The sequence below is a fragment of the Anopheles ziemanni genome, chromosome 2 (assembly GCF_943734765.1).
Source record: "Anopheles ziemanni chromosome 2, idAnoZiCoDA_A2_x.2, whole genome shotgun sequence".
In the NCBI taxonomy this organism is placed as follows: Eukaryota; Metazoa; Arthropoda; class Insecta; order Diptera; family Culicidae; genus Anopheles; species Anopheles ziemanni.
Window position 1 is genome coordinate 39,039,226 of NC_080705.1, and position 23,897 is coordinate 39,063,122.

The window sequence follows — 23,897 nt, forward strand, 5'->3', positions numbered from 1 at the left end:
TAGTTATTTAAAAATATAATAATTTTTGCCAAATAGAAGTCTATTTTGTTTACGTTTTTCCGCATTGTATTGTATTTTGTGTTCATGTCTTGCTTAGTTTGTAGTATGAGATATTTCGTAGGGTCAGGACGATATGCCAAATGGTATGAAATGGTTAGGTGTAAATATGAGCCAGTAGGAAGACGGGAATCCAGACCGGGGCCTCATTTACCCTTTTACCGAAAAATGCAATGTTTTCCAAGTCTTTTGTCGTTTTCTCAATTTCAAATGTTAGTATCATTTGATCGTGGCCAGATCGTCAAACGCTCAACGAATATTGTTAAATCACGTCAAAGCAAAGCAGAAAATCGCATAACGCTGTCATTTACGAGTAACTACACCTTTCGTGGATGATTTCAACGCCTTCGGCGGCGATATTAAACCCCTCTTTAATTTCGATTGGAAGTAGTTGATGCTTCTAATGTCTCGCCGCACGCCAACCGTGCGTCGGTACTTCATAAGCACTTGCACGCTTTTTAATGTTTACGTATCTCTTCTTCTTCCTTTGCAGCGATCGCGGGAAAGCGGGTTCACAGGTTAGCAGGAAAGGTATCAATCAGCCAGTGACGTCCCACGTGGCACAACAATGCCGTTGATGCAGCTTACCAATTGAGATTACCAAGGTACCGAGGCGAGGTAGAGCCCCCTTTGCGAGTGTGTAAAGTGTGACCGGGTTATCGTCGCTATCGTGCGGTGAAAAGGGCCGCCCTGTGATCCGTGGGTGGTTTTTCCCGATTTATCATATTACGCCATTGCGGGGCGAAATGCGAAGTGTGCTCGTTTGGCCGCAGTGAGTGGTAGGAAAAAAAGGCGAATAAAAAAAGAGCGGCGGTGGGCACCAACTCCAAGGGTTGTACCCCGTTCCCAGTTGTGGGGAAAGCAAAGTGGTGCGGTGCTGTTGTAACGGCGAAACCTCGATGACGCATCGTTATATGCGGAGGGCGGGCCACGATTAAAGGGCGTGCGTGCGTGCGTGCGTGCGTGCGTTCGGGCGAGCGAAAGTGAAAGTGTTCTTCTTTCTCAGGGTTCATCTAAATGGTGCTTTTCGTCGCCGGAGGAGGAAGCAGCAGCAGCAATGACGCAAGCGAAGGAGCTAGAGCTATCGAAGGATGTGGCGCCGGCGGGCGACGGTGGGGGCGGTCTCGGCACCGGCTTCCATAATCATCCGCTCCATCCCGCGCCGGTTTCCGCCACCCCGCACCGGAGTCACCCGCTGGAGGCGCACGGTGGCCATACGACGTACGTGTTTCCGGGCTCCTCGTCCCAGCTGGGAACGGCGGCGGGTGGAGGGACCACGGTCTCCCAGGCGGTGCAGGCGGCGCAGCTGATCGGCGGGGGGCCGACGGTCGGCTCGACGAACTCCACAACGACCGGTCGGATATTGCTGGAGTACCCGCGAACGACCGGCGGTGGCCATTCCCGTTCCGTCAGCCACGGCGAGGGCTCGCTCGGAGGAATGGTGGGTAGCGGCGGGGCGGCCGGACGCCCGTCGGCCCTCAAGTCAGCCGTCAAGGGTGGTCACCAGCGGGCCCTCTCCCAGGGCCAAATCATGGACGCACCTTCGGCGGCGACGCGCGGACACAGTCGCGTCGGCTCGAAGACGGACTTTATCCTTCCGCCGGGCCACAAGGAGCAGCCGGAGCCGCGCGACACGGCCGCACCACTGTCGGCCGGCTCGATCAAGGGCCACTCCCGCCAGGCGTCCCGCTCCGAGTCGATCTACACGCTGCGCCGGGCGAACAAACCGCCCTGGTGGAAGCGGCTGGTCTACTGCCGCACGGCCAGCGCCAAGCTCGAGGACCGGGGCTACCGGATAGTGGTACCGAACCACACCGTCCCCCCGAAGACCCCCAAGCGGGACCACCCGAACGGGCGACTGTGCGGCAACAAGATCCGCACCACCAAGTACACGCTGCTGTCGTTCGTTCCGAAGAATCTGCTCGAGCAGTTCCACCGGATCGCGAACCTGTACTTCATCTTCATCGTGCTGCTGAACTGGTTCCCGCAGATCAACGCGTTCGGCAAGGAGATCGCCATGATACCGGTGCTGTTCGTGCTCGGCGTCACCGCCATCAAGGACCTGTTCGAGGACCGGCGGCGCAAGGCGTCCGACAAGCGGATCAACAACTCCACCTGCCGCGTCTACAACGGGTAAGTTTGCTTCGAACCGTGATCGGTTTCCCCCTTGCCCACAGCGCGCTCGTCTCGATAAGAAACGATAAGTGGCCGCTGGCGAAGCTGGAGCGAACGATATGGAAGTCTATAAAATGGGTTATTTTATCGTTACCGCTTCACAACATCACTGACTTCCTGCTTTCCAGCGCACGTCATTCGAACGTCTTTTTCTCCCGTATCATCATCGGCTTGTTGGGTGTCGCTTTTTTACTTTCGGGGACCCGAAATCAAGTGCGCAAATTTACGCCGCTAAGCCTGCGCTTCGATACCAGCGTCGGGACTGGGTCTCTCTCTCAACACCAGGAATCGCATGCGGGTAATCAATGTTTTATCGTCGCGCACGTCCCCGCGTGCTCCCTCTGGGGTCCGTCCCGATTAGTTGCGGCTGTGGTAAATAAATTTCTTATTTGCGGGGACTCTCTGCCGTGTCGTATTATTTTCAAAGCGTTTTACCACTCTCTTTAATCGTGCCGCGATAAGAACGGTAACGAATGAGTTACGCGCTGTAAACGACCGAACACGGAGTTCCGGATTTGCGAAAACCCGTGTTTATTTCTCCAGCCGGTTAACTGTGGTCCGGAAAATCGGGATGAAACGAATGTGTTTACAAACATTGCTGCCAACAGCATTTCCTCGCGCCTTTGCTTCGAGCGACTGATTTTCACAATTTCACACCACACTTAGCACAAGAAAATGCTGCCAAGAAAGGCGTGATTTTTCTCCCAACACACAGGCGTCACAAGGTTAGATAAATTGTGTAATGTGGTTGTGCATCGCATTTTGACTTTCTTCTTACTAATTTATTTGATAAAGGATGCTCTAAGGACAAATCATAATTTTCAATGGCCAACTTATAACGACAGGTTGTTTTATGTTAAACGGATTTCAAACGATTGCAACTTTCACTTAGCAGCATCTGTTAATCGTTCATTTCACTCATGTGAAACCCAGCTTAGCATGTTTAAGTGCAAAATAAACCAGCAATTTATTACAATAAACAAGCAGAGCTAGAAATTTATTTCACAGCAATGAAATTTGTTTGACAACATGCTCAACATACAGCTTTGAAATCAGTCAACAGTATTAAACCATTTAAAATGATCGTTAAACGAAATAAACAATTTATTGATTGTGATTTAAGTTTCCTCGCAAGATTGACGACGCTAAATGAGTATTAGTATTAATGTTAGAGATGAAATAATATAGCTCATTTACAATTCTTCACAGTTTGTGTACCCGCTCATCATTGCCAGTTTAACAGTTAACGTTAATTTGTTGTGAGTCTTGTATGCATGTACTGAGTTTTGAAACTTTCATACAACTGAAATTTAAACGAATGAATGAAAGTCATGTTCTCACCGAATATTATCGTTAATTGAACTAATGAGCTAGTTTACTTATCCTACGACCAGAGATGGTTATGATCTCCTAAAAATTACGGATAGTTAAATTACGCCCCGCTGCTTGGGTTCTAAATGTAATGTTTTTTTCACTCAGGCTTTTTAACTCGAATAAAATATTACTTCCATCTAATCAAAATGGAAGCTCGTGATATAATGGTACGAGTAAAAATGGTCTGGAACGTGAACAAAAATGAAGAGAGAACCCTAAAAGAACCGATTCGTGATCGTTCAAAATTTCAATTGATCTTGAAAGAGCACAAGACCGAAACGAAAAACAGTTCTCGATAAGTTCTGGCACTAGGGCACTAGTTTTTAAATTATCTATTTCCTTTAAAAAAAAGCCAGCGCGGAAAAGGCTAGGAATGCATAACAAAACAAATATTACGTTTTGAAGTAAAATGAAAACAAATATTATGTTAGTAACTTTTATAAGTTATCAACTTCATTTGATTGCTTATTTCTTTAATCAAGTAATGTTAGAAAAGGCTTAAGATAGCGCAAAGTTTAGGCTTTTTTTTCTTGACGTAACGGCCTTCATTGGTCATGCCTGCCTGTTAGTGGCTTACGAGACGTACAAGGGAGGGTACGGTCTGGGATTCGACGCTACCTCGGCTCGGCTGTCGCGGACCCTCCAAAGTTTATTTTAATTTGCCGAAGATTCTTCTACCATAGATAGATTAAACCAACTTTAGCTTGATGTACTTGCGTTTATATAATTTCATAATGTTCAATTACTTAAAACGCTTTTGGGCATCTAAGTGCAGCAATGTTCTTTGTTACTGAAGACACGTAAGCGGTAACGTTGGTTTCTTTCTTCGAAGTAATTTGCGTGTGAATCAGTAGCCGTGATTGATTTGTTGTGGACTATAGTTAGACGGTACTTACTCTTCATTTCACAGTTCATCAAACATGAGTCATTAATAGATCCTGGAAATAGGCCACCGGCACTTTTCAATCCCGCCGTAGAACTGCGAGTGTGAAGGGTTTAGAAGAAGTCGATTGCTGTAAAGAATAAAGTCATGTTGGCGTATCTTATGAGCACTACCAAAGTGTCAAACAAAAAGCATTTTGAAAGTTTTTCCTAATGTCGTTCTTCGGGTGCCCTTCGAGACCGTCTTGAACAGGCTCAACCTTCAGCTTCCCCTACCACCTTCCCCTACACTCCTGCTCGTATGGATGTTTTATTGGCAAACACGTGACATATCGCTGGTGGACGCGATGTCGAGCCAATGTTGCGAAGGGGCCAGCAAAACTTGCCCATGAGAGTTTGCCCGCAGCCAAAGCCGTGGTGGCCGCATTTTATCGGACAGAAAAATCCCTTGCGAACGGGCTCGCAGCTGTTTAAATGCCATGTGCTAAAACGCCGTCTCTAGAGTGGTCCATTGCCAAACTGAACACTTAGTTCGAGCCGATAGCGCGTCATCGACAGCCGTCGAGTGCCTGCCAGTGTTTGTATGTATGTCTGCGGCATATTCGTATGCTGGTGGTGATGATGATGATGTTATGTTGTATTATTGTTTCTGAACTCTCTCTCATTCGCTCCAACGTCGTTCGTTGCCACTTTCAAAACCGAGTTGTTTGGACAAGTTGTTTTAGCTCCACTACTCTGCCGCGCCACCTCAACACTAGAAGACGTCACGTCTTGGGGAGCCCCCCCCTCCTTTGAGCGGTCTCGAGTGCTTGGGTCGCGTTTTGGCCGTGGCATGTCCACGTGTCCACGTGGTTCGGTTGGACGTATGGGTCGCTGATAGCGAAGACAAATTATCATAAGCACTGCACACAAAGAAACACATGGTGATGCATCGAGTGCAGCATATACAACCGGGGCTGGTACATCGGAAAGCCTGTCCCAGTCACGCCCGTGTCGTGGCCGAGTGGAAAGGGAATTGTTCCGCTGCACACACGTCGTTGCAAGCCGTGCTTGGGTTGACGCTGGCTGCGCAGCGCTGTTCCGCCCATTCTGCTACATAATTAGAGATTGTTTGCGCCTTACTCATCGCAACGGAATTGCGTCAAATCAAACACTTGATAAAAGCGTGCAAATGTGGATATTCCCACAGCAACGTGCTATGCTCGTTAATCAGCTAACATTGACACGCTTAACACATTTATGATTTGCAAAAGTGCATTTCCTTTGGAACATAACATAACGCTACGTATAACTGTTGTTTATTATACATAGTAGAGAAGAAAACTAACTAAAAGAAAATCAGAACAAACAATAAACTAAACATGCTAAAAAACAGGGTGCAATGGATAGATTGCCAATTGTTTGAAATAAAGTCGGGTGAAATGATTTGTTTTCATCAAAAGGTTGACAAGAAATATTTTTCATGATATGTTCAGCGACATTGCAATATGAAACAACAAAGAGGATTAATTATAGATATCGGTGACTATATACAACAAATTTTGTAAAGCAAATAATTCTACAACGCCGATTTGATAACACACACTTAAGATGATACATATCACCAGTTGTTTGTAGGGTTCATGTTATGCCGAACTGGAAGCACTTAATAGCACTTAGAGCAGCACATAAAGCAATATTAATTGATATATGGCCGCTCTTAAATTTTGTTCAAACGGTGTTCCATCAATCAACTTTAAACCAATTGTCGCATTTTTAACTTGATAAAGTTTGCAATTTGTCCTAAAATTATTCGCTTTATAAAGACTATGCATTTTACACGACATACACCAAATTTCCAGTGATCGTAAGAAAAATTGTTTACGTTGAAAATTATAATGTTTGCGGTTACCTATAAATATGCAGTTCTACGATACAAGGGATTGAAGTTCAAAGAGTTTGAAAACAACACAAAACGGTGCCCAAAACATAGCCGTCACGTTCGTAAGACATGTATTAGAAATTTTTTAATTTGCCATTCCGGCACTGTCATCCTTTTTGGTCCTGGTCCGCTTCAGAGGGTGCTCACGTGTCGACGACCTCGGTTTTATTGGCCAGCGGGGCAGCGGCATAAATAATAAATGAGTATGCGCTGTTTTCTGGTGTTTTTTTTCATTATGTTGTGTAGAAGGAAAGCGTGAACGACGAAAGGATTTTTCATGCTCCAAGTGGTTTTTGTCGTGTCCATTTGCAAGAAAAGTAGGTTTGGATTATCGATTGCTGGAAAGAGATTTTCAACCCCTTCGCTCCTGGCCATCGTCTGTGTTTTCCTCGGTCCAGCCCTCCCTCCTTGGCTCGTGGATTCTTTCAAGTCGGCGCTGGGTTGCGAAATGAAAATGAAAACGTTTTGTGCCAATTGAAACACTTGCGTGTGACGAAAGGGGACGTTTCACAAATAGAACGCTAATGCCGCGCAATCACCATATGAATGCCTCGGGCCCGCGGAAGAAGGGGGTCACGACTCATATGGCAGAAACCATCCGCGCACCATAATTAGCGTTTGCTCATTTTCCCGCCACCGTTTTCCGTTCTGACACGACGACGAGAGCTGGTGGTTGGCACATCCGCCATTTTTCGACCGCCGGCTTTGGTCGGGAAGTGTGAATCTCTGCAAGTGTCAGCCGACAGATGGACGAAACCGAAAAAGCAGCAGCAAAATAAGAACAAACTGCCCACAACGTTGCGTAACGACGCAGCACAAAAAAAAAGAGCAGTTAGTTTCGCGCCATGTTTTCCCTATTGACATTGCCTTTGCGACCGCGTTACGCGAGGCGACATTGTTATTATTTATACTTCTTGGCCAGTTGTGCCGGACGGTGCAAATTTGTGGCCATTTTTCCCCGTCACACGCGTGACCTTTACTCGCCACGGATTGTGCCACGTTCGCGCAGAGTGCTGGCCGAGCGCAACCGGTGGAGGCAAGTAAACATCGAGCTTTAAACTAGATTTTTGGACCCGCTTCTCCACGTACCGGACGAAAGCGGACGTGGTCGTGTGTGTCGTATGCCAAAGTCAAGCTAACTGGCCAAAGTCAAGCCAAGCCGTGCGAGGAATAGCAGGGAAGGTTTGCTTTGCTCGGCCACATTCGAATCCCCTCACGGGACAACATACCCTAGAATGATATATTACTTCTTCGTGGACGCGCGTTATCGATCCAGAATGGACAAACCTTGCGGAGGGAAGGAAAGGGGACGGAGGAACGGGTTGCCCGACAGGAAAGGCGGGCAAAACAACACGGCTTGATATTGACCGATAGCAGCAAACAGAATTTGATGGACACTTGAAGTCGACCGGGGGTGGAATTCGATTCCGGAAAGTACCCTCTTCCCGGCCCTGAACCTCCAGCTTCACCCCCACCCCAACACCCCCGCGGCAGCCCTGGCCGTGTTATCATCGAGCGCAAATCAGCTTCACCGTGTCGTGTTAACGTGGCCACGACAAGTTGGTTGGTTGGTGCGCTGCCGAACACAAAAGCATGAAAATGCAATTTTGCCGGTCGAGCCTTTTATTGCATTGCCTTATTTTTACTTCCATCGGACCATCGCACACCGATTCGGATTGTCACCAACGATCCACAAGCGGGTGGAAGGAGGCTCGGGATTGCCCGAATCCGTACACGTCGCGCGTTATCAGCGCAACCCTGGGCTCGTTTTATCGGGCGATTAGACAAAATTGGTACCAATGAGCCGATGTTGTTGAAAAACCCCTCTGTTTCATATCCGGCACCTGCTTTAGGCTGACCCGTTAAGGGGGTGGGGTTGGGGTTAAGGTTGGCTTAAATATAGCAGCATGATTTATTTCACGAGATTATCGGTATGCGCGGGATAGCATGAGAATTAGTACACATTTTCCGCTAAAAGGCTTAAGATAAACTGATTTGAAGAAGGTGTAAAACAGTTGGGGTAAGAAAGGAGAATTTAAAGTTATTGAACAATAAAACAATCTAGTGTATTTGTTCCGTGTTGCAACTATCATAAAAAGCGAGGATAATTTCGCTTTCTTCATACACTTTTTTATACTTTCTCTGACCCTGAACCTTTTGGAAAATTTCAGTTCTACTATGTTACATTTTTAGAATGTCAATGTGAGTTGGTTAAAAAGATTAACATTTCCTTGTTTTTTTTTTTCAAATAATCGCATATATGTAAAAAAACCATCTTATCAAAACGGGAAACAGATATCAAATATGTTATCTGAAACATCAAATGTAATGCCCATTGGTTGTAATCTAGAGGTAATTGTTTTTTACCATGCTGCTGAGTTTCGGCTACAACGGTTGCATTTTTGCACTGATGACGTGGCGTATCAAAACAATGTATGATGTTTACAATCATTTTAAAGCAATTATAATGGTGTGACTACATTAAGCGTACCATACCAAAAAACTGGTACGGTCCAGGTGTCAAAAACCGATTTTTCTGTCAGAATTGAGCAATGCAAGTGTAGTCACAAAACTTCTTACTCTAACCATATGATTTGTCCTGCTCACCTTATATATTCAAACTGAATCCAGCAGTTTATGGTTACAGATGGTGATTACAGGCAAATAAAAACAATAAGATTCGTTTTAACACATTAGAAGAGATGAGAATAATTGTATCAACGGATTGAATGCCGTATAACTTCTTTCAAAACGAAATAGTTGTTGGATTTTAAGAACTATGACCAACAGAGCGGGTAGAAATTTTAAGCAAATTCATCGTATCAATTATTATAAAAGAAGAAAAACGATGAAAAGAGAACGAGTATTTTTGTTTGTTAACACCTGGTTTGAACGACAGTTGCAGCGCATTATTTTCATCCATGGAGTAAAATTGTCATGTTTCATCAATATTATAGTATGAAAAAATAATAATAACAGTTTTAAATTCCATCATGATTCTAAAATATACTATTTTTTCTATCAATTAACTTTTTGGAGATGCTCTTCGCAAATTAACTGATAACTGCTCGACAAGTTCTTACCAATATGAAAAGTCGAGCACACCATCGTCAGCCAACCCAGAAGTTCTTGGTTGCAGTTGGTATGGTACGCTGTAGCTAGACCGTACCAAGTGTTTGGTATGGTACGCCTAATGTAGTCACGCCATAAGGCTTTATATTAGTGATGAGAATTACGACTCTTTTTAGATTCGAATCTTTAAGTCACTCTTTTGTGATTTACTACGTGTAAAATTAGTTATTAGTCGTCGCAGAGATTTAAATCCTTTATGGGATTTCGAAACCCAAAAGAGTGATTGAGGGGGTAAAATAGTTGCTAGTCCTTACAGAGATTTCCAAGAAGATATTCGAATCTCAAATATGGATAGGAGGATAAGAGGTTATTTGTAAGGTATAGGTGTAAGGTATAGCATTATGGTGGTCATTTAGGACTACTGTTACGCTCTGTAAAAATTCAAACTAACAAATAACAAAAGCATACAAAAAAACAAATAGAAAAAACTATACGTTAGGATTTAAATCAATAATTCTACGGTAAGATACGACTCTTTCACTCATTCATATTTAGTACGCACTACTTTACATACTGCACATCAATTGAGCTATTAAATATAAAATACACGATTGCGTTGGAATTGGACACAGATTTACAAATTTGATGGTTTCCTGTCTTTTCCAATGATATTTTATGTTCCATTTTAGGTTAAGGCAAAATGTTCTTTAAAGAACAACACATATGTGGTACAGAATCAGTACAGTGACCCTTTTATTTATTACCGAAAAAAAATCTTTGCATGGTTTACAATTTGTTTGTTTATGTCAGCAATATTCTGATAAAAGTTTAATGAGTTTGATTTAACTCATTATTTATCTAAACGCTCTCGTCTCGTCACTCCACCAAGCGCTTTCGTTTAAATCCACCTAGGTAACTCTGCCTCTCGGGAGGATAATACGCGCGACCCAAATCGCAATCTAACTCTTCAGGCAGGTGTTGAAGTTTGCCTCGGCCGTTACCAATTGCGCAGACAGCTCCGCCCCTTTCAGTGTCACGCAGAGCTGGGAACGGTTCAGGACAGCATTCAGGTTCGATACGAGCTGGGCGTACGTCGAGAACGAGCTGGCGAGGGCCGGTTGCAGGGTGTCGAGCTCTTGGCTAGACGTTTTCTGCAGAGAGGTACAAGAAAAAGCTACATGAAATAGATTCTGAATTGAGGCAGAACTCATCGGTACTCACGGCGGAAAGCTTGGCGAAAGCGAAGCGTCTCGCGCTGACCTCGCTGGTACTGGTGACACCGTACAGCGCATCGTTCCAGAGCTTGACGTAGGCGAGCCGGTCCTTCACCAGCGCCTCGATCGACTGCTGCAGGGCGCGCAGAACCGATTCCACCTGACCGCCGGTACTGGAAATGCAGCCTCCCAGTGCCGGCGCCAAGTTGGAAGCGAGCAGCTGTACGTACGGGCTGATGTGCTCGATGGCACAGGAGCGCCCCTGGGTGGGAACGGTCGGGATGCGGCGCATCACGTTGTCCAGCACGCGGTAGGTGATGAAGAGCTGGTTCTGCGCCTCGTTCAGCACCGTATCGGTGGCGGTGTTCACGACCAGCGGCAGCCGCTCGTCGACGTTCGGCTGCAGGATATCGTACGTAGCGGAGAATTGCGCTCCGAATGGTTCGGTGATCGCCCGGATGTTGGCCGCCCCGGCACCGATCACGTCGTCGGTGTACGTGGCAAGCTTTGCGTTGAACGCTCGTACAGCGTTAGTGACGGTGGACTTCGATTCACCGAATTTCCGGTTAAAGTCGGCCGTTACTCGCGTCAGCGTGGAGTACAGGTTCGTCAGGCTACCGTCGATGTTGTTGAACGCTTGCGACAGACTGGCGACGTAGGACGCCATCAGCGCATCGGCGTCGGTCAGCGTGTCCGCCGTCTCGAGCAGTTTCCCTGCCGTCACCTTCACCTCGCTCTGGAGTGCATCGAGAGCTCCGACGATGGTGGCGATCTGGAACTTGGTCAGCTTTTCGAACACTGCCATCGCGGTCAGTGGCGTGGAGAACCCGTTGGCGATGGCACGCTGGAACGTCACGAGCGTCCCGTTGATGTCGCCCAAGATGGTCAGCATGGAGTTGCGCGAGTCACTCAGCTGAGCGCCGATCGCTGGCGAGAACGAGGTGATCAGGTCCGTGGCGTTCGCCGCTATGGAGTTCGCTCCGAGGGCACTGACAGCCTGCACATACGCCACACCCAGCTTCCCGAAGACGTCCGCCGGCGGGTCGGTAGTGTTTCCGGCAGCCCAGCCGATCCGATCGGTGAAGGCCGCCACACGCGACACCAACACACCGTACAGCTGCAGAACGGCTCCGGCCGTCACGTTTTGCGCGGCGATGGTAAAGGGAAGTCGGTTGGAGAAGCTGTCCAATGGTTGCCGCGACGGTTCCAGTGCCAACCCCACCGCCTTGGCCGACACGGTAATGTCCCCTTCCGTCTGGAAGCCACCCTGCACCGAGAGGCCGAAAAAGGGTGAACAGCTACCGGGCTACAAGGGAAAAACCGGGGGAGGACACGTTAAGACCACGGTTTGCCAAATTTAAATGTCACCCGATGTGACATTTTGGGCAGGAAAGCAAGAAAGCTTTCCCTAATCCCCTGCGCCTTACCTGCAGGGACATCAATAACTGGCACACGAGCGCCAACCCGCCGAGCGGCTTCCACCGGGGAAGAAGAAAATTCATACCGTTTGCACCAAAAACACGTCGAATAATAAATTACAACGCCGGACGACACAGCAGTAGCAGCACCGTCTCTATTCGTTAGTTCCGTTCGGGATCGATCGTTTTCCACTACTAAATCGCCTATCGCCCGTTCGGCAGACGCCAACGTAGCGGTTGGGTACTGGTTGGGCCAAGGCAATACACACTGCCGCTGTCTGTTTTAACTGCAGGCCAAGGAAAAAGTGTCACACTTACGACATCGGATAATGTTTTTCTTTTGTGTGTTTCGGCCGCGGGTTTCGGGTACGGTTCCGTTCCATCGCGTCAGAATTGTTTTCTCAGCTGGCCAGGTAATGCGCCGAAGACGACCCAAGATGAAGAAGAGGAAAGCAACCTCGTTTTGTGGCGCCTTTCGTGGCAGGTCCCATCTAGCGACGTCCTCCCGGGGGGCTTTAGTCGAGAAGTTGTGCGACGAAAATGAGGTTGTTAAAATTCTCTCTGATTGTGGCATCGGTGCTTGTAAGTAGGCAGACGGTAGAGATCTGGTGATACGATGTGGCGGCATGTGGCGTGGTGTGGCGATTGTCGGTCCTAAAAATGTTCGTGCGATTAATATCCAGGCCTTGCGCTCAGCGTAAAAGAGCAACGGAAGTAATATATGAAGTGATACCGTAATTTGTATTCGAGGCTCCTATACTACTTAATTGTATATACGTGTAATATTAGGATGAACCGATCAAATCCTTACTTTCTAAAGAGCTCGATCTTCTCGCATACATACACTCCCAGATAGTCCATGACAATTCTTTAAGAGGGATAAGTAAATGTATTCCATTTATTGATTGGCCCTTCGAACCTCGACACTATTGTTTAGATATTTGCGTTAGAAATCGAGATATTTGGTCTGAAAAGCCATTAGGAAAGCGTCAGAATTGAGTTCAACTCCTTCGGAAGTAGACATAGAACCACTGGAAAGTTAGTGTGGTTCCATTATATGTTAAAAAAAATCAGGCCGTATGTTTCAAACTATTCGTTTTGTATCTAAAACTGGATCTTCTATCCCACGAGTCGTGGTTTTTAAATGTTATAAGTTTTTATATATGCCTCAAATTCCCAGAATTCCCTGTCCATGATCAATGAAGGCATATGTTCTGGTTATTTAAGAAGCTAGTCGATGGGCAATCATAGTAATAACTTAAAGGGTAAAGAATTATAAAAGAATGAGTCTTCTTAAGCGAATCACTTGGTTAAGGCGTTCATTTCAAATGTCCGATTATAAATAGTGAACTACGTTTTGCAATGTACCTCAACAAACCATTCCCGATCCGATGGGCCGGAACTTCTGCTTCTTGAGCCACCTTGCCACTGCCATTTCGTTGCCAAATCTGTTGGGTTACCCTTCGGGAAACTGATTGTCCCTTAGGTGACGTCCTCTTTCAGGGGCTGCGATGCGCTGTTCGGAGTGGAGGTCACGCCGAACGTTCCCGAGGCGACGATAATAACGAACGCTTGCTCGAAACTGGTGGCCGTTGCGCAACAGATTATTGGCGCGGTGACCAGCGTACAGGATCTGTCCTACGCCACGCGGCAGCTGCAGAATGGTGCCACGGCGCTGGTCACCTCCGTCCCACAAACCTACAACGGCCTAATAGCGATCGCGAACGCGCTCAACACGGCCACCAATGCCAACAGTGGCAACCTGACCGTGCTATTTGATAATCTGCAAGCCCCACTGACGGCGTTCGGTGATGCATCGTTCGAGGTACGGTTCGGGGTCTGGTTGCGGCAGCTCAACCCGACTGCCCTGCCCGACTTCTCCAACGTGACGCTAATTCTGGCCGCGATGGGCACGTTCTACAGGGATGTACTTGCCCCGGCTGTGAAGCAATTCACTGCCACCCGCATTTCCCAGGCCACGTTCTACAACGCCGTCTCGAAAGATCAGATCAACACGTTCGCGCAGGGAGTGGCCGGGATGGCGCGCTACCAGGAGACGGTCGTACTGCCCTTCATCACCAGCGTCGCCGGTGGGTACCGGGCGGTGAGCGAGAAGCAGACGCAGTTCCTCAGCAGCACCGACCAGGCGTTCCAAAGCGCGGACGGTGCACTCACGTCGGTGTACACGCGCTACAACGATCTGGGAAAGACGTTCCACTCGGCGTCCATCGAAATGCTGTCGACGATTGGTACGGCCGCAACCCAGTTCACCCGCCGGCTGAGCGAATTCACCGACCTGTACCTGGGCGGTTCGGCGGCCGACTACACCAAGGGAGGCATGTACGAGGACTACCAGCGCAACGTCACGGAGCAGACGCGCAAGGTGGAGCGCCGGATCGAGCTGGCACGCGATAATGCCACCGACAATCCGCTGGCCAGTCTCGGCACCGCGCTCCAGATCGGTTCCAGTGCCGTCACCCAGTCGCTGCAGATTCTCCTCCAACGGTCCACCGACAGCGCCAAGGTGTCCTGCATCGGGCAGGCCCTCAACCGGTTCACCAACGACTTCAGCAACCTACTGCGTAACGCCTTCTCGGCATGCGTGTCTAGCGGCGAGTACGACCACTCCGCTCCGTCTATCGCCGCCACGGGCACGGTCAGAGACGTCCAGAACGACGTCCTGCAGTACTTCCAGCAGCTGAACAATGCCATCAGTGGCCTGTCCAACTCTAGCCCGGTCAGCGCTCGGCTTCAGGCCGACAGGTACCTCACTGCGGTAGGTGACTGGGACGCCCGATCCCCCAATGGTTCCCATTCTCTGACCTCTGACTTTCTCGTTCCGACAGTACTTCAGCCGTACGTTCGGCATCATGAGCACCATCCTGCAGCAGCTGGTCAACATGAGCACCGAGCTCGACGTCGGCTACGACCTGCTGATCGGCCGATCGCGCTACTGTCTGGCGGTGAACGTGGCCGTCGCGGACCGGATGTCGGTCGATCTGGCGATGGCGGTCAGCGCGTGCTAATCAGCGTGTCAATAAGGGTGAATGTGCCAAAAACGTGTACGTTCGGGGGGAGGAGGATCGTTGCTGCCTATCACCGCGGTGGGTCGCACGTGATGTCGCCGGCTCGGAGGCTTACTTTAATCAGCGGCGTGTTCTCACTTGTTGTCGTTTTGCTCCACCTCCGACCATTATTCGATAGGCAAATAAAGTCAAACAGTTTCCTATGAAAAAAGCACGCGACCGTGCGTAGTCCTGTGGACGCTTAGCAAAGGTTTTTTTTCAGTTCAGCAAAGAATGAATATTCACGCGATATCTGATATGATTCTTCGTGATTTTGGCGTTTTGATTTTTAGTGTATATGGATAAAAAGTTCTTACATACAGTGTAAGGTTGGGTATTGTGGTTATAAAATTCATAGTTATACTTCTTCTTATGTGCGAACGCCCTGACTTCCACTAGTTCTCCCTTGGTCAGATACACAGAGCTATTATACGTTTCGAAACTGTATCGAACGCGAGCGCTCGCCTCGAATCGAGATTGGATTGGTATTATAACATTCGATTCGAGTCGACAAAGCTCGTTGGCAGTTGTCAAAATCACATGGTCATTACAGATTTTTACGTTAAATGTGAAAAAATCGTTTGTTATTACTAGAGTTTCGTGATAAAATTTATATAAAATGATACTACCCTCCCTGTAATGTGCGTAGATCGCACGCACGAACCAATCATCGCTCCAAAAGTAATAATAACAATCAAATCTAATTATCGAAACGTCGTCAAAGGTTTATTCAGAACATTCAGTGGAACACCTTTATACACTTTACATACACCTTGATAATTATCGAATTCTTATTTGGTAATACCAAACATCGAATCACGAACGTAAATCTCGAACATCCGGTTCTCGGAATAGGACAGACAGTTAGATACTGATTCGAACAACTGGTCTTGGTTTCGAAATTTACTTTCTTTTCGTAAATTTTCCGATTGGTTATTTTAACACTATAAATTCTGGACACCTTTTTTACTGGATAGCCTATATTAAACCCACATTTTTCGCTTGAAGAATGTGCAATTTGAATAGTCCCTTGAAATGATTTTTTACAGTTAATACATCAAAATAATCACTATGCTTTTTTTTTATTAAATTGATATCCACTTGTTGTTTAAGAGACATTATTAAGGCAATTAAAATCGAAAATAAAATATGCATAATCTGATTATTTGAAAGTAGTAAGTAGTATTGAAAAGACTATAATTGCACAGAACTTTTAGAACTGGTTGATTCGTTAAAACGAAATAGTATTTTTATTTTAAAATTTTGCAATTTTCGTAAAAAAATAGTTTTGTTTTCGTAACAATTGCATATTCGAACTTGTTTTAGAGAAGCTGTTAAAGCATCTTCATTCGCAATCTGTAAGAAGCAGCTTATGTAATATTCTTTACCCTCCCTTCACTTCTGTAATATTAGTTTTTCAACTAAATTATTTATCCGTTTGTTTAACGACATAAAACTTTGGTCTTGAAGCAAATTACTATTTACATACATGCCCAATGGTTCCGATGCGTCTACGTGATTACGCCACCTTCACAGCACGCTCGGGACGGGAACTTCCATTGAAAAACTTGACTTTGAAAAGTAATCATGGGCCGATTCATAGCTTTCCTTCCATGGTGGGTCGAACGTGGGACGGGTGGGTCCCTGCGCGTTCGGGAAGGGCTGAATAATAAATGCGATAAGTGCCACAATTATCAATGAACAGTCCGAGCGGCCGGATACCGGCAGCAAACTCAAACGAAGCATTTCTCCGAACCTTGACCTGGTGCGCGAGCATCGCAATCTGGGCATTACCGGACCCACCCATCATCATCATCACCACAATCATCATCGTTGTAATCGTTTAAAGTAATTGGTGTGTTTGGGAATTGACTCTCGCGGTCACAGTGCGGTTCGACTTCGGTTCCGATTTGCGATTTCAATTTCCTTAGCCGATAAGGAACGTCGATTTCGATTGTCTACGGCACGGGGCCAATCAAGGGGCATTGCATCGAAATTATTGCTAATGGCCAATAACGATGTGCATTTCCCTTTTCCTTATCTTGTTCGGTGTAATCTCTTGTTGTCCGGTCGTAATGTTACTTGCTCCGCAACTGAAATGCACGATACGAGAGTGTGTTACGTTGGCAACGAATCGATCTCATCGTCATTTTCATGGAGGCAAAACTTCTTCCGGATTTTCTGACGAACGCCTTGCTTCCCGAGTGTGACATAAGAAACGCTACGTGGGCATTTTAGTGTCGCCTCGTGGCTAACTTCTTCCTAACGTCGCCGAAGCGACTTATTGCGCCTGGTTTGCGGTGCATTGTGATGAATAAATGTGTCCGTTTGCTTCCTTCACCGGGCGGAACATTGCGCATGGGTGGGATTTCCCACCCCAACGTCCGACTCATGTCAACTCGGTAGCAACTAGCTCTCTTGGGGGTGTGGATTCATACCGTTCGATTGCGTCCGGTCGGCCGCACTTCTTCACCGTTGTTGTCCCACGGCAACTCCCCACAAGAGAGCCAATGTGTGGCCGATTCATCCTTTCACCGCCATGTCGATCTCGTTACCGCTCGCTTCCTATAAGTTGGGAAATTCCACGACTATCTTGCCGACGACCCGCTTAGCTCAGCGGGAAACGGGAACAATGTTTGGACGGAAATTGTCTTAATGCTCCGAGGTGCGGTGGTGGTTAGATCATTTGTTTACAGTATAACAAATTATAAAAGAAGTCATTTGTGGTGTGCCGCGCCACGGCCCTCCGTTGGCTTTCCCGGGCCGGACGCGGAAGGTGTGGCGAGCAGCAGCAGCAGCGAGCACGGCAATAATCATAACAACAAAGTGTGTAGGCTTGTGGAGTAAACGATGCTTCACCAACATCATCGCCGTTCGACGGCAGCAACGACGTGTCTTTCCTCCTCCACATCGGAAAGGTGGAAGATAAACGGTTTGCGCATCGATGAGTATGGAGGAAAATATTGTCGTCCGTGGCCGAAGCAGGCGGCACTCCCACTCGATAGGCCACGTCTCGGTGCTTCGCGCAACTGGAGTTTCCTAGCTTTCGTAACATCTTCACGTTAAATCAATATCGGTTTGCTTCGCCGGAGGTTTTGAACAAATTCATTTCAGTTTGGGAACAACTCCCGCCAAGTTGTTTTTCTACTCAAAGGCATTCATTCAAAGGAAAATGAATTAATCGAAGATGCCCCTCCGTTGCATCACTGGTTGTCCATGTTTTCCCTGGATCGAGTACTGTAACCATCTGGCACAAATGCTTACGTGTTGGCGTGTTATCTCCGTCGGTCGCGGATTCAGAACACACTGAGTATTGACGTATACATGACGGAATGCAGGTTTGCTTCGAACGAGCGACGACGTGTCATCAACTGCCGTGTCCGTCGTCTTATACTTATCCTCCATCCATCGACAGTGCGGAACGGTGGTAGTTAACGCTAAATGACTGATCGGTCATAAGTCAAACAGACGCGATGTGTGGGCGAGCCGGAGATTGTATTTTTACGGCGGTTAATATTCACATCGCTTCTCCGGTGGGTTAGGTCTAAGAAAGGGTGGTTTTGTTGCTAGCAGTGCAACTGTTTCATACATTTGTTAACTACATACATTTTATGATAATTTATTTTCATACTAATCCTGGAAAAATTATGGGCAGTTTGCGGTTATATTTTATATTTTTTTTCAGATCAGGGCAACGATTTTTTTTTTAGTACTGGGCTTTTAGCTGGCTGTTTTTTAGTATTTTTCGGGGCAGATAAAACTCAATCTATCCAACATTATATTCGACTTTCGGTTTGCAAATTGAAACAAATGTTTTCGAACTAAACGTAATTAAACATTTACATTTTAGGATGTTAATGTGTTAAACTAGTATAATACTGTATTTGAAACATCAAAAAATGTTTCTATATTTTCCATTTTAATCTCGTTCAATCTTACTCCGTAGTTCATCTGCAGCAAAAAATAAACATATGAAATGAAAAATATCGATAGTAAGGAAGCGACGGTTTTCTTTTTTATCGGGATTGTTGAAAATTTAGTTTCTTTTACTTTTCCCCTATTTTTAATATTCAAAAATAAACTTAGGCTAAGTTTAATTTCGCCAAAGATTATGGTATATGAAAAACAGGAAAATATAACATTTGAATGGTTTATAGGATAATCAGCGAGAATGAATCATTTTACATTCCAACAATTTAAACTCATGACGTATTCGGGGGTCTTCACTAGTTCCTTCCGGTGTTTGTATATTTCTTTATATTTTTGCATATTTGCAAAATCATTCTGATCCTATCGATTGAAGTAAACATTTTGTAAACATTTTTCTTCCCAAATCAAGTTAAACGCAAACAAGAAACACAGCCGCGGGGGGGGGGTCCGCGACAGCCGAGCGGTAGCGCCGGTTAGAAAATCGGCCCATGAGCGCCGAGGCTCAGCACCTCGACGGCAAGGGTTCGAATCCCAACCGAGACCGGACCCTCCCCTGTACGAGAGGACTGACTATCCACGTACAACAGGGAAACAAGTCTCGTAAGCCCTTAACGGGCAGGCATGACCAAGAGGTCGTTACGCCAAGAAGAAGAAGAAGAAGCAAACAAGAAAGCAACAAAGAGACACACATGGATACTTTGTGGTCGAATTGCGATTGTGAGCAGGGCTAAACACGGCATGAACAATGTAAAGTTACCCCCATGTGGTGGATAAGGCTTTGCCGACCGTTCGTCATCCACCGTTTTGGCATCGTGTCACATGCGTGAGCGAACGTGTAGGGCGGAAAAAAGGATCAGCGTTTACGCTGGGCACGAGCACACGTGACCGAATCACTCCAATATCCGCACCAATTAGTGCCCTCCCCCAGGCCAGGGCCCCAACCCCTCTCTGCCGAGCCACATTGCCGGAACTGAACTTGGGCGGCATTGGAAGTGCATATCGAAGGCGGCATACAGACACACACACACAGAACCGAGACTTGCACTGGCGGCTCGAATCGATGGCTAAAAACCTGTTTTTGTGGTCTCGTTTTCTTTTTCGTTCAGTTTTGCTGCTTCGTTTCGTTTCATCGCGACCATACTGGTACCGGACCTTCCTCTCCTTTCCCGGTTGCTTACTAACTACTGCCACGGTTCAAGGTCGGTCCGCGGCCGCCTTCAATTCGTTTCGCACAACGGCTCCCGGAAGTGAACGTACACACACTACCTACCTGGGGGGGTGGAGGGGCCCGAATCGAGTAGGAAATGTGCGCGTTGTTGCACCGAAAACCTAACGACTGGCCAGGGCTTGAGCTGCAGCATTTTTTTCTGCCATTGCGTGACTCGCGTTTGTCACCACTTGGCTTTCGTTGATTTTGCGCCCAGAGAAGGGCCCTACCGGACCGTCCCCCCGTTCCGTGTCCCGCCCGCTCGGCATGTGAGGAGAGCCCCCTGCTTTGGTTCGGCAAAGCGAATTACCTTCACGACACCGCAGCAGTGCGGACCCGACGATGGATGACCATGACCGAGCGTTGTTGGTGTGCCAGTGTCCGCGGATGGGTGGGGAAACCTAGCGAGGGCATCGGGTTTTTTTTCTCTTTTCCTTCCCTTGCTTATATGATGGGCTATGCTCAGCGACTCCAACCAGCGTCCTCCGTCACGTGAGCATAATGTTCCGGCAATGGCAATGTGCGGAAGTCACATACATACACTCGCGGCACACATACCGACTCGCCGAGTCAGTCAGCCGGTCAGCGTGGGCCAGTGAAAGTAAATGGTTCCCGCCGCCATTACGCACCATTCATCATCTGCATGCTTAAGCACACTGACATACAAATAATTTCACCTTTCTCTTGATCGTTCGAAAAATTGTTTGTGTGTTTACCATGAGGCTGGTGATGGGCAACGAGCAGTTCGATTTGCTCGATAATTATAACTCATTTTTATTATTTACGGTAAACGTTGACATTGTTCGACAGTCGTCATTACGAGTGATAAAAAACACGTATAAATTCCCTTGAGAATCCAAATTGAGTTAAACTCTAGTTAGTCCTTGTTGTTAAAGTGCATCAGTTAGAAAAACAAACCATAAGTCAGTTTCTAAACGCGTTTCTAAAGAAAGAAGATGTTACAATTAATGCGATGAACACTTACTTCAACCAATTAAGAAAAAAGGCGTTAACACTAGAAGACATTGATTTGGAAGCTTGCCCGAATGCTTTTTAGGGGTCATTTTGATCCCTATTTTGAAAACGCTATAACTTCACTATTTTTGAAAATTTTTATATCGGTAAATTGTTACTTTTTAGTATATTTGTTCACTATCTTTTGGCGTTTTTAATTTTTTGATTTATTTTTGATCGATGCGAATCGAATTTTAATTCTTTTTAACTTTTATTTTTTTTCAAAATGTATCATTTAGATTCAAAAAAAAAGTGTGCGCTATAATGCTTACATATTAGATCAATTTTTAAAAATAATTTCATATTTTTCAGATTACAAATGACGCCACAAATTGACCTTGAATTAACGGATTTTAACTACACGTTACTATGGGAAGTGGCATTGTTTTCGATCTTTGTGGTTAATTTATGGCGTCATTTATAATTATAAAAATTTGATTTTAGTTTTGAAATTTTCCTCAACATACTAACTTTCTAACGCACACCTACATTATAGATTTTGAATAAATAAAAGCTGAATAAACACAATTTCAACCATTTGCTTTACACCGAGCTACTAGCCAGAATGATGAAGAAATGCATCGAAAACCCAAAAACGCCAAAAGATAGTCAACAAATAATCTAAAAAGTAACAGTTTACAGATTGGTAAAATCTTCAAAAATAATGAAGTTATAGCGTTTTGAAAATAGGAATGGGATGATCCACATTTCTTTTCGATTTAAATTTATTCTCGGTGTATTTCATTGTACTGTTTGTTTATTATATTACAAAATAACACATACGAAACACAGTAATTTTTTATGCTAACCAAAACACTGGAAACTTCTACACCTTCCTCTGCTACACACTTAATCTTGTAATCTTGAACCTTCCGCATCGTGACCATGTTGTATGTAGTGTGTCCACGACCTATGTTCAATTGCTTCCTGGCATTTGCGCGCACCGTACGTCAGAATAAGCAGCACTCCATATTGAACTTCAATGATTCAGCGACCCCGGTATGGGCCGATGAGACGGGCGGGCACGAGGGAACATTGAGACCGAGCTTGCCCTGGCATGTGCATGGCGGTCGCGCACATATAAGCATAAACCTTGGAACGGCCGGCGGGAGGCTATCGTCCGCGTTGAAGAACACCTTTCCGTGCAGCTGGATATTAAATTCCTGTTGGTGCACTACTGCTCACGGTCGTGTACGCCTGGCGGGGATGGGGGTACACCGGAAGGGGTGGGGAAAGCTGGCATGCTTGCGACGGTAATTTGTCCGCTGGAAAAATGGAGCGTACCCGCGAAGGCAGAATTGTCGAGCCAACCGAAAGCTCACTCAAACTCGGTGTCACACCAGTAAATATCAATCAAATGGCGACCGCAGAACCACGGAACGCGGGCGAACCCAGGCTGGCATGCGTCCAGGAGAAGCCACGCGATCGGCGTTGGTGGATGGTGTGTTGTGTGGCCGACGAGCGATGGCAATCATCATGTTGCCGGGGGGTTGTTTTCTTTTTCGTGCGCGGAAGCGGCACCATCGCCACGCGGTTTACATTGAACTTTTCCACACGCGCCTCGTTCACTTTCTTCTTCCGTGAACGATGCCGGCGCGCAACCGTGCCAATGTCAGAGGCCAGATTGAGCAGCCAATGCAGCGAGATGTAGTGGCGCACTGCCACCGATGGGACGGCCAAATTGGCCGCGAGTATGTTATTGATTCGGTGCGGTTCGATCTTCAATTGCGGGAAATGTCGTGGCGATTTGTTCGATTTGTTGTTGTCCGCTTTTCACTTCTTTGTAATGTAGTTATTTGGCAACATACATTTATTTGTTTCGTTCCGCATTTTGCTTGTCCTTAGTTTTGATTGAATTGAACATGTTATTAGTTTTGCTGAATCCATAACCACCGGTTTATGAGATGATAAACTCTTACTTATTTCACTTTACAATGGAATTGTAAAAACAAGTTTTGTCGCCATGTTTACCAAAAAGGATAAGCGTCAGTGTTTTCGTAATCAAGCGCATGTGTAAAATGACAAATTTGTAACCAATTTACGAAGCGTTTTATGTATGTTTATTAAGTATTTGAAAAAAATCTCTATTCATTGTAGTTAATAAACCATTTGATAGTTTAAAATTGGCAATCGTCAAACTTGGAAAAAAATTGTTAGTGACAATTAGAGTTGATGATACATCTTTTGTTACGCAAAATGTTGAGCAAAACATCGATTGGTCTATAAATTGTCCAGCACAGTGTGCAATAGAAGTCTATTTTATTCATCCCGTGCCATTAAATTGAGATCAAAAATGAATTTGGGTTTTAAACATTGAAATTGTATCTTACAGCCGTTTTCTATATACTTTGATAAATTCGTGAGACCTCACACTGATTGTAGCAATCATTTGTAACGACGAAAACAGTTGGTTTAGCATTTTCTCCACTAACATTTCTATTACTTTTTCTCTTACCCTATTTATGATTATTTGAGTGGAGCATAGAAAACATTGCTTCCATTAGTTTCACTCGATGCAAAAGGCGTACCAGTTTCAAGTGTTTTCCCGGTTCGCTGCGGCACTTGACA

General features: G+C 46.0%; 1 protein-coding gene across 1 annotated transcript in view; it reads left to right on the top strand.

The window, feature by feature from the left end:
- Window positions 1-1,063: 1,063 nt before the first annotated feature.
- LOC131282081 (phospholipid-transporting ATPase VD) overlaps window positions 1,064-23,897 on the top strand; it is a 32,340-nt gene continuing 9,506 nt past the window's right edge. The window contains exon 1 of the mRNA XM_058311476.1: window positions 1,064-2,190. Within this exon, the coding sequence (XP_058167459.1) occupies window positions 1,115-2,190 (1,076 nt within the window). The 5' untranslated portion in view covers window positions 1,064-1,114. The remainder of the gene's footprint in view (window positions 2,191-23,897) is intronic.